The sequence below is a fragment of the Triticum aestivum genome, chromosome 5D, assembly GCF_018294505.1.
Source record: "Triticum aestivum cultivar Chinese Spring chromosome 5D, IWGSC CS RefSeq v2.1, whole genome shotgun sequence".
In the NCBI taxonomy this organism is placed as follows: Eukaryota; Viridiplantae; Streptophyta; class Magnoliopsida; order Poales; family Poaceae; genus Triticum; species Triticum aestivum.
The window spans coordinates 418,424,472-418,435,872 of record NC_057808.1 but is presented as its reverse complement, the minus strand read 5'-3'; the positions used below and the strand labels follow the sequence as shown (position 1 = coordinate 418,435,872).

Below are 11,401 nucleotides of genomic sequence, written 5' to 3'. Positions count from 1 at the left end.
GTGACGAACGTTCACCAGTTATGGGGGTCCTAAAAAATCAGAGTAGCTTGTTTGCACAGCTGGATCTCTAATCGGCACGTTTCACCATTACTATGCCTCCGATCGAGGATCGAGAAGGAGCTAGCTGGACGGTCAAACGCCCGAGAAAGGAGGAGTCAAACGCCGTCGTCGCATCAAAAAGCTCTTCGATGTCGTCTAGAGCTCTGGCTCCGCTCTTAAAACCATGCCGTGCATGCGCTTTCGTCGGCCCCCAGATTAATTCCCCTAGCCCCGCCCACAATTCCCTGCACGGTGTCGTCCTCTCCTCTCGACCCATCTCGGGGAAAACCATGCCCGCCGACCCGTCAGCTGTCACACACACAGGCAAGCAATGCGGCTGGAATGATGGCCGGGCCGCCGCCGCACGCGCGCGCGCCCCGGGCCGGGGGCCGCGACAGGAGGCACAATCACGCTCCGGCCTCTCCGTCCGGCCAGCCAGCCAGCCAGCCAGCCACAGAGACAACAGGCTAGCTACCCACTCGTGTGCATGCACCGGGCTTGAACTTTAATACTAGTAGCCCTGGCCTGGCCGGCATGGCGCGCGTAGCACGAAGCTCGTGCTCCGTGATGGGTAGATCGCCTTTACCGGACACGGGCGATGGCGGTGTCCGGGCAGGGCCCGGCACCGGGCGATCTGTGGCAGCCGCTGCGGGTTTGTGAAACATAGGCGCGCCGGCACATGCACGGCCGGACGAATGTTTTTACTGTTGCGTGCAGCGCACATGTACAGGCCACAGGGTATAGCTAATTTAAGCCGCTCCTAGCCGGGCAGGGGCCTTGCATCTTTACGGCGGCCGGCGGGGGGAGAAGAGATTGTTGAACATGCATGCATGCACGTGCCCACTTGCGGGATGCCTGTCCCCTGCCCGTCGCCGGCCGGATCTCCTGTGCATGCACGCCGGTGGCGGCTTGACCGGCTCCATCGCCGGCTACCGTTAACGTGTTGGCCAGGCTTGATATTCCATGGGCGGCTTCCCGTCTCAGCAGCCCTTTCCCTTGTGTGAACTTAACTAGATTGTACTTGTGATAGAAAAGACTAAATGATGCCGATACGTACGGTTAACGTGTTGAATAGTGTATACTGTACTTCACAAAGATGCCTGTGGACAGTCTGAGTATATAATGATCGGTGTGCGCAAGTTGTGGCGGCGGTACGTCGTGGTCTTACTTAGTTTAGTGCATGTGGAAGCTGCAAATGTTCGACTTGGCATTGTCTCGTTAAATTTCGTCTACTCTACCGTGCAATTGATAGCTGCTGCATCGAACTATCGAACAATCGAACAATCGAAGACGAGTCACGGCTGAGCTGATTTGTTTAGTGGTGACCACGGAGGCAGCCACGCAGGAGACCGGGGAGTCGACGTGGCGAGCCGGTCGGGTCCCACGGCGACAGCGGTGCCAGGGTTCGTTGCCGGCCCGCACCCAACCCGACCGCCGCCCGCAGCCCCTGTCCCCGCCCCGCTTCGGATCCTCTCTGCGCGCAACCGCCGTATAACCCACACCACGCCGCCATGCTGGCCGGCACCACCTCCCCGCCTCAGGGGATCAGGTAGCACACGTAGTATCGTAGTACCAACGGCCGGTGTATATATACGGCAGCACCGGCCAGCCAAAGCTCGCCATTCACGACACACGCCTTCCATTCCCAGCCTCCCCAACTTCCAGCCTCTGAACCCACCGACTGATCGTATAGTAGGAGTAGTACATTGCGTAATTTGAGAGTGATGGGGAGCTATGGCGGAGACGATGGCGGCGTGGAGCTGACCGAGCTGACGCTGGCGCCGCCCGGCGAGAGGGCGCGGAGGGCGAGGCGGGCGAGGAAGAGCGTCGAGGCGGCGGCGTTCGTGAAGGTGAGCATGGACGGGACGCCGTACCTGCGCAAGGTGGACGTGGCGGCCTACAGCGACTACCTCGAGCTCCTCCAGGAGCTCAACGCCATGTTCTACTGCTGCTCCATCGGTAAGCAACCAAAGCTTCACCATGTCAAATGGACAGCCATGTCAAATGAGATTTTGTGCACTGATCAATGCGCGTGCATGCTTGTCTGCAGGTCTGATGGACGGGTACGGCCAGTGGGAGCACGCCGTGGTGTACGAGGACGGCGACGGCGACTGGATGCTCGTCGGCGACGTGCCCTGGGAGTAAGCACCACCGCACCAATTGTTCGATCGCGTCGTCGCACTATGCAATAATGCAAATGTTCTGACCTAGAACTGTTGTGTGAATCTGCAGGATGTTCGTGTGTTCGTGCAGGCGGATGAGAGTGATGCGAGCGTGCGAGGCGAGAGGGCTGAGCGCCAACGCGTGACAGACCGATTTCCTGCTGCAGGTGAGGATTCGGCAAAAGTCCACCAGACAGTAACAGAATTGCAGGGTCTTCACTAAATAAACAGAATTGCAGAAATATGTTTGATGTTTTTTTTTAAATCGACCAAAATGTGGTTGAAGTTTGACCTGATACTAAACTGATAGCTTATACTAATGAAATTCTTATCCGGTTTCAGATCTTGGGTACGTACGTGTAGATATGATCTGAACCTCTTGCATGTCGCTCCAGTGGGTGTGACAGCGATGAGGAACCAAGGAAGCAAGACGATTCTGACGAGGCCATGCAGATACGATCCCGTACCTCTACGCCAAGATCGACCGGCGTGTCATCGGTTGGGAATAAAATGTTGGTTGACTAGGATAAAAATATAGTTTCGCCGATATGAGCCTCATCTCATCTTGTTGCTTCTGGCATGAGGCTGACGATACGGGTTGACTTGGCGAGATCCCAGTATTCTAGTACTGCTAGTGTAGTTCAATGCCTCATCGATCCTTGGGTTCCATCTACGTAGTTAATTTCTTCGGCTGTTTGTCACATGTACATGGATCAAGAGTTTGTGTACCGCCCAAATTTTGATGAAATGTGCTTAATTCGCCTCGAATTTGGAACATCTATTTTTGTTCGGACCTCCAACTTGGAGGAATCTTGAAGGGCGGGGCAACTTTGTTTGTTGTGTTCATTGTTGACCAGCGATAATCCACCGAAACTAACCAGAAGACCAGCACCGATTGAATCTCACAAGATCTGACGGACACACGCCTCCCCACGCGAGCAACGCTAAACGCATCATCAGGGCGGGTACCGAAATATGGAAGACATTATTTCTGTCGAGGGACATCTCTGTCACCACAACCCCAACCAAGACACCAAAACTAAAGAACGAGATCGGGATCTCTCCTGCCGAGCCGACGTGGAGCTGACCTCCAAGGCCCAAAGGCCATCGAAGGCGAGGCGGACCGGCGGCGGCGCCAACGGGAGGAGGAGAAAACCTAATCACATGGCTCATAAGGTCGGATGTGTGCGCGCGTGTATTTATAGGGATGAGTGTATGTGCGCATGTGTGAGCATCTGCCTTTTATATTGTATTCAAAAACCTAATTGCATGAAAGTTCTTTCGTGACGAGGAAAGAACGGACATGTAACCTTAGAGCATCTCCAACACGTGACGAGAAACCAAGGAAGACGATGATGCGATTCTGACGAGGCCACGCAGATATGATCCCGTACCTCTACGCAAAGATCGACCAGCGTGCCATTAATTGCGAATAAAATGTTGGTTGACTAGGATAAAAATATAGTTTGGCCGATATGAGCCTCATCTTGTTTGCTTCTCGCATGAGGCTGACGATACGGTTGACTTGGCAAGATCCCAATATTCTAGTACTGCTAGTGTAGTTCCATGCCTCGTCGATCCTTGGGTTCAATCTAGTTAATTTCTTCGGCTGTTTTGTCACATGTACATGGATCCAGAGTTTGTGCACCTCCCAAATTTTGATGAAATGTGCTTAATTCGCCTTAAATTTGGAACATGTTTTTTTGTTCGGACCTCCAACTTGTAAGAATCTTGAATTGAGCGGGCAACTTTGTTTGTTGGGTTCATTGTTGTGCATGGCATGAAGAATCATGTCAGATAGTACTAGGTAGCTGGCCAGATTGTTTTTGCAGAAATAACTTCTGACTTATTCATAATGAATCATGTCCATATAGAGAATACCGGAGTTAATAAAAATTTAATCAAGTTTATGGACCACCACAAGCACTGAAGCGAATAAAAGGCGCCCTAACCAAGACATTGAAACTAACAAGAAAGAGATCAGGGTCACTTCCGCCGGCGGAGGGCAAGGTCCTACGCGCCTCCAAGATCCAAAAGCCATCGGTGGCGAGGCAGACCGGCGGGGGCGCCAACGGGAGGAGGAGTAAACCTAACAGCATGTCTCATAAGGGTAGAGTGTCCATGCATGTGTTCATAGAGGTGAGTGTATGTGCGAGCATTTGTCATTTGTATCATGTTCAAAAACCTAATGGCATGGAAGTCCTTTCGCGAAGAGGAAATAACGGCTTGTAACCTTAGGGCATCTCAAATGCGAACCCTTAAACCACCCGCAACCGTCCAGATCGCCTGGTCAGGACGTGTTTTGTCATCCTACATGGTCCTGTATCGGTATGTTCGGTGGTTCGAACGTCATTTTTCCGGCAAACTGGAAGACAACTAGGGGCGTGTGGCTTTGCAGGCGTCCGGATCGCTACCACGGAAGCGTCCAACAACCCTGGCCTAGCCAAAAACACTCCCTCGCCAGCGCCCTTTCCCGTCCAAAGCAGTCAACACCGTTCCAGAGCGTCAGTGCCGCATTCTTTCCGGCTCAAGAGTGGACGTGACCTCTCATATCGCTCCGGCATTGAAGCGGCGTGCCGGGAGAGAGCACCACCCTCACCGCACGTGGCAGCTCCTTGTTCAAATGGCAGCCTGTTCATCCGCCTCCCTACATTAAACATGTGCGGTTGCCGAGGAACCTGCTCCGGCGCCACCCGTGCATCTGTCTGCCGGCCACCATTAACCACCTCGCCGCATGCCCTACCATCCTCTCGCTATTTAAACCCCAGGCACGACAACAACTGCATCCAACCTCCTCCGCCCTCTATCTCCTCTTGGCACCACACGCGCCATGGACTCCTCGAGCTCCAAAGTCCTTTGGGACAACCTCTCGTCCGAGCAGAAGAAGGAGATTACCGCCATTGCAACCGGGCTGGCAGGCCGGCAGACGGACGAGCTCACCGGAGGCCAGCGCTACGGACGCCCCAATGGAAGAGAAGGTCGACGCCGAGCCGGTGCCAACGTCGTCGCCGGCCCATGCCGACGTCACCATGGGCGAGACCCATGCTCACTAGACCGACATGGTGTTGGCAGGCGCAGGGCGAAGAGGCCTACAACCTCCGCCTCCTCGAGCACCGGCGCGAAGGAGCAACTCGCTACTGACATAGGCATCGCGACAGACGTGGACGTGGGCGAGCAGGAGATGTTGCTCCAATCCTACCGCTTCGCTCGCAACATCCGCTGCGACCGCTGGCGGTACCGCGTCCATGAGGCGGATGTAGAAGCCGCCTTCAAGGAGATCAACGAGGTGACAGATGAAGTTTACGACAAGGACGAGGAAGACGTCGCCAGGTCCGCCTCGACCGCGCCCCGCCGCCAGGACGACGAAGCCGACACGTCCACGGGCGCCGCCGGCAGCGAGGAAGAGTAGAGCATGGGAAGCCGCCGGCGCTCGGGTGCCAAGAAGGCCACTACTTCTCCCCTCCCGTTGAAGCTAAACTTAGCGGGGTCATCATCGTCGGCTGATTAGCCGCTTGTAGGTTGAGGAGGTGGAGCTTCATTTCCTGGCGCTCATGACTGTTCGGACATGGGGAACGGGTGTCGGCGGTCATTTAGACTAGGTTTAGAGTACGGTTTAGTTGAAATATATCAAATTATAATGAATTTGCTCCAGTTTAGATGAAAAAGCATATGGTTTTATGTGGTATGAATGAAAATCATTCAGTTCATTTAAATATTCATCAAATTTGTTTATTTCCACTAAATCCCGTTTGAAATGTCTCCGGACATTTGTGGCTATGGGTGGATGGTCGGCTTGTCCGTATCCGTGGACTGGTCTCCCAGTCCGCAGACGGATAGTGTGTCCGGTTTGGGTGTTGGAGGTGCCCTTATGGCATATTTCGTATTGTGGCTGGCTGGCGGGATCAACTGCGTAAACCAGTTCACCTGTCGGAACGATGTGTGACAAATATCTCTTTCGGGGGTTTGCACGGTAGCGAGGCAGAGTTGCCAGCACTTCCGGAGATTGGAATAAATCCTGGTCGAAGATGCTCACATATCTTGGTAGAGATGCATACGTCACAGCCGAGCAACGGAGCATGTGGCCATGTAGCTCGGCACCCGGTAGCAGGCCAGGTGAAGAGGATCATGCCAGAGAGACGCATTGGATTGGTTGAGATGAACTTCAGAGTCTGGAAACTTCTTCAGAGAATCAGGGGGTCGCATGATTTTTGGTTTGCATATTTGGCCAGTTTGCTGCGAGATGATTGATCTGGTGATACCGAAACCATGGCATCGCAGAAGCTGGGAAGAAACCGGACACGTTTGTTTTCCAACAACTGGCAAACCAAGATATGGACAGGTCAGGGTTTGGTTTACTGCCCAGAAGTTGAGAAAGTTTCATTGGCATTGCCACTTTTTTGTAACAAAACAGGCATTGCCAAACTTTACCTTTATGTTTTGGCAGCAAAGTAAACAAGATCACAGCTTGCACAACAGCGTCCTTTCGCACCCCGGCTTCGTTACGTCGAAAAGGACCCAGATGCTCATAGCCAACACATGCTCCAGCTTCGTTATGTCAAAAGCACCCCTTTCAACATCTTAGTTCTGACATTCACAGCAGTTGCCATATATAGCAGTTCCAGTACACAAAATGAGAGATCTATTATTTCTTTGTACAGTCCCTGATAGCATACAACAGAAATCCGCAACACAGCGTCTAGTGCATGCCATGCTGAATACAGATACAGTCGTTAGCTTCGTCTCTATTCGAAAACAACACACATTCTAAGGTCCCTGCAACGATACATTTAGCCCGGCCACTAAGGCTAAAGCTAATTCAAGCTCCCAGCGCGGAAGAAATGTTTATAACAGCAACCGAAGCAATTTACATTCCGAGATTCCGACATTCACTTGTCGGCAGCTCCATCGTAATTGCATGTTGGCACCACTCCTGAAGAGTCATGGTTGTTGTTGTGGCTATGATCCACTCCATGAGTCTGGATTGTCAACAGGAAGAGTAATGGAGACAAGAGGGGAAACTGTAAGTACTTGGGAAAGAACACATGAGACAAGCTACTTCTCTTATGGCAAAAATAGGACAGACCTGGGAACTTGAACCTTGCCCATTATTACGAGCTGGCCTCATATTAAGATCAAACATTTTTGAATCAATGGCACCCTGGCCATTGCAATTGCCATCTGAGGCCGGATCATAGGCATTGTGGTGGTGGTTCACCATTTGCTCCTTTGGTACGGAATGAGCGTTATTTTGGTCCCTTGGGTTTTCAGAGTCCATCTGTTGCATGGCTACATCGTCCATATGCCCTGGTTTATCTCCTGGAAACTAATCAAAATTTCAAACCTCAAGCAATAATATAAAATAGTACATGAGATTTCAACCTTTAGTTGATTAACAATTAAAATCATACTTCGACTCGTTGTCTTAGCAGCAAGTATCTTCCATGGGTTCGTTTCCCACCAACATGAACAGCCATATCACAGCTCAGGCAAAGTGATGTACCATCTATGTCACAGTAGAAGAAAGCTGCATAGACAGGTCGAAAGCTGATGAAATCAAACTTCAATAGATAAGTGACATAATAATTGTTTTTAGGTCAAAATGCATACCAGGAGAACTTTCACATATATCACAGCGTATTAATTTATTAGGGTCCGCAAGCCCAACCCTTACATGCCGACTAGCAAGCTTGTTACACATATGTACCTGGAGTATAACATTCAAAGAAATATCAGAAACTGGAACATGAAGATTGTGTCTTGACAATCAAGTATTCAAATTATAATGATCTGAAGCAATGAAAACTGGAACGTGCATCTTTTTTATTCTTAAATAAAAATGATACTGCAGAAAGGATTTGCACATGCATCAGACATGCACTACTGTGGACAACAGGATGACTATATATATAGATTATCTAAAAGCATAATAGAGCCATAACTTATCATTTGAATTTACAAATCAAGAGCATAACATTTTGCTCCAGCTTGACAAAATAAGATACTGAATAAACTTTTGAATGCCAGTGCTTGTGATGAATTGTAACCAACATAAGTAGCATCATTCTTCCTATGAAAACATAAGTAGCATCATTCTTCCCCATTTTTCTGTATGAAACTGGGACTACCATTTATACTGTTTAGAAAATTTTGCTGACAAAATTGGTGTTTTCACCTTTAAACAACTTTCATATGTTGTGCAACACAAATGCTCCCGACAATGTCACCACACTAGCAATGTCAGAACACCTATTTGGAGGGGGGGGGGGGGGGGGGCACTGATTACTATTTGGGCTCATTTGCAGTTCTGTAAAAGGTTAAGTAGACACACTTTTGGTAACGGGGCAAATAGCTCTAAAAACGTCTGCTCCAGTGTGCAACATGCCAGCGACATCCTAGCAGTTTGGGAACTTCCAGTAGGTTGCAGAAAATTGGTAGGTGGAGGGATCACTTCTAGTCCTGGTAGTATACTTGCTGATTACCAAAACAGTATTGTCTTCTAATCAACGTACACATGCTTTGACAAGACAACAGTTTCATATACAACTACAAAATTTATTATCAACTGGAAACAGAAACATAGTCCCTCTTTTAAGTTCATGAGAATATCTGGGTTCTTATGTTGGGCAATCAGCTTGCATGAGTTTTGTAGTAGATCTTGCTGACAAGTATTGTTCATTAAACATGTACTCTCTCCGTCCCAAAATAAATGTCTCAACTTTAGTACAACTTTATACTAAAGTTAGTACAAAGTTGAGACACTTATTTTGGGACGGAGGGAGTATTACAGAACATCAAAGGAAAGAAAAACGAGCATACAATTGTTATAAGATGATCATAGGCCCCGTAAAAGATTATCATTTGAACATTTTTATAAGAGCATTTGACATCTCCAACAAAGCACAGCAATAGCACAGAACGGACAGATACTGTAATTAATGGGTGAATCAAGATATAATACAAATATAAGAGCAAGAAGACAAAAATGTTCAAAGAACTATTGTTTATGAATTGTTTTTCATAATGTGTCAAACAAAAATGATCAAAATCTAGAAATGATTGGGCGCATGAGGCCACCCGGACCTCAGCCCACCCAGATGCACAATAACCCACATATAGTACCATCAACATCAGCTATAGCTTTATCAGACAGCACCGTCCACCTCGGTACATTTAAAGTTTAAACTGGTTAAAAAAGCATTTCATGCCAAGTTAGAATGTTCACCTAAAAAAATATGTACTTTGTATGCACTGCTGATTTTGAATAGCATGATATTAATTCTGTAGCTTCTCAGAAAACAAATAAACCAAGGTCACAGCCTACATCATAAGGTGTACTGTGTGGGAATATCATTTGACACATGAGCAACAGAATTGTGTAAACCAATCACCCTTTTTTCGCTCCGCCGTATGAGAAATTTCTAGTCTCGCAAGGTCAGCTAAACCATAATCTCTACAGAGTCACCAACTATAAGTGGGATTTGGGTGCAAGCCCATGGTAGTCACCAGACTCGAAGTACGTAAATATACTCCCTGCTGAATCTTCTCAGGCACCACTCCCACACAAAACAACTCGTTTTTATTTGGAGTTATTTACATTTCACTCAACGAGAGATGGAACACGAGCATTCCACTCTGCGCTAATATCATCCCTCCTGGCTAGTTGAGCTAACATGCGAGCAATCTTATTGCCAACTCTCTTTGAATTTCAATCACACGCACTCTACCGTAGTTCCCCTTGGTCTGCGCTGGACACATCTAGCAGGAATATCAGTAAAATCCAGTATGAAGCCAACGCCATAGAAGGAAAAAATTCAGATAAAGCGGGTAGCCTTTCCAAAGTAGTTTTTCAAAAAACGTCAGAGCTGTCAGGACAGCTCTCCCAGATCCACCATGCGAGAACACGGACGTAGTCGAGCGATTCCCTCGATCGCAGCTCCAGATCTACCCAGCCATCGGAGCAACAGACAGCGACTCGTGGCGGGTCAACACAACATACTGAAGCAGCAACGCCAACGCGTGGCCCGATCCGCGTGGCTGGACAGATGGTCGCGGGAGTAGGGCGGGAGGGTCGGGAGAGAGCCGCGCACCTTCTCGTCGCAGGGACGGCAGAGGGCGGCCTCGTCGGCCGCGCAGAAGAGCACCGCCACCGCGCTCTCGCACACATCGCAGATCGTCCTCATCCCGCCGCCGCGCGCGCAGTCATCGTCCCCCCTCCATCCCGCCCTCCCCTCCGCGCTCTACGTCCTTCCTCCCCACCTCGGATCTCTCGGACTCTCCACGGTGCGCTGTGCTTCGGCTGCGGCGACAAGTCGGCAGCGGAGAGGGCGACTGGACGGATAGAGGACGCGGCAGCAGCGGGAGCCGGGGGTGTTTGTGGGGAGGGAGGGAGGGAGGGAGGAGGCGGAGGCCAGATGTGATGTGGCAGCGACTCGCGAGCTGGAGGCGGAGGACTCCCCGCGGGACTGGTGGTGCGGAAGCAGCCGCGGGATCGGCGGTGGGGCCCCGCGACCCACGGGCGCACGCCCCCCGTGGACCCGGCCCACGCGGCCGCGCGCCGTACAGCGGGCGGGCCCCACCGGCGTCTCTGCGGCGTGCCGACCTCCGGCGGCGCATGGACCCGGCTCATCCCGCTGTAAAGCGGGAGGCGGGGCGCCGAACTTTGGGGCTGCTTCGGGTACCGGATAATGGTCGGACCCGTCCGGCTGACGGTGGGCCAGGGGTACCCTGGGCTGGCTGGATCTGACACGTAGAGGCCTCTGGGATGGGCTCTCGGGCCTGGTGGTGGTGGGTGGGTGGGTTTTCTGGATTTGATTTTAGGGCGAGGTGGGCCCAGGGGAGGCGTGCGCCACGAACTAGAAAAGGGCCGTGGGGGTGTGTGTGTGTGTGGCTGTGAATCCGTCGCTCGGTGGTTCTCTTCTCCCGCCAAATGTCCGGTAGGTGCGTCGCTGTCTTTTTAAAAAGAGTGACATATTTGGTATGCTGCCTCATGCCTAATTTTGGATTACTACCTGAAAACTATATATAGTACTTTTTTGCTTACAGATGTGGAAGGTGCGGGCTGCACTGACAACACACTTACCATATTTTCCAGCGGTGACACGCTTATCATACTTCGAAATGCTAACAAAGTTTTCTAGGACTGCATAGTGTATACTGTTGCCCATGCCTTGATATCTTATTAGTACGCGTTTGGTAGTTTG

At 50.6% G+C, this 11,401-nt stretch overlaps 2 protein-coding genes across 2 annotated transcripts; one reads left to right on the top strand and one right to left on the bottom strand.

The window, feature by feature from the left end:
- The first annotated feature begins 1,671 nt into the window (after positions 1-1,671).
- On the top strand, positions 1,672-2,958 carry LOC123122279 (auxin-responsive protein IAA26). The gene is made up of 4 exons (XM_044542458.1): positions 1,672-1,998; positions 2,090-2,180; positions 2,272-2,368; positions 2,544-2,958. Exons 1-3 carry the CDS (start codon positions 1,764-1,766, stop codon positions 2,345-2,347), a joined length of 402 nt encoding a protein of 133 aa, XP_044398393.1. The 5' UTR covers positions 1,672-1,763; the 3' UTR covers positions 2,348-2,368; positions 2,544-2,958.
- A 3,865-nt stretch (positions 2,959-6,823) lies between these two features.
- On the bottom strand, positions 6,824-10,625 carry LOC123122278 (B-box zinc finger protein 18). Its single transcript, XM_044542457.1, has 5 exons — positions 10,289-10,625; positions 7,809-7,905; positions 7,610-7,725; positions 7,285-7,524; positions 6,824-7,177 (listed from the first exon to the last, which is right to left on the bottom strand). Exons 1-5 carry the CDS (start codon positions 10,379-10,381, stop codon positions 7,088-7,090), a joined length of 636 nt encoding a protein of 211 aa, XP_044398392.1. The 5' UTR covers positions 10,382-10,625; the 3' UTR covers positions 6,824-7,087.
- Positions 10,626-11,401: the final 776 nt, after the last annotated feature.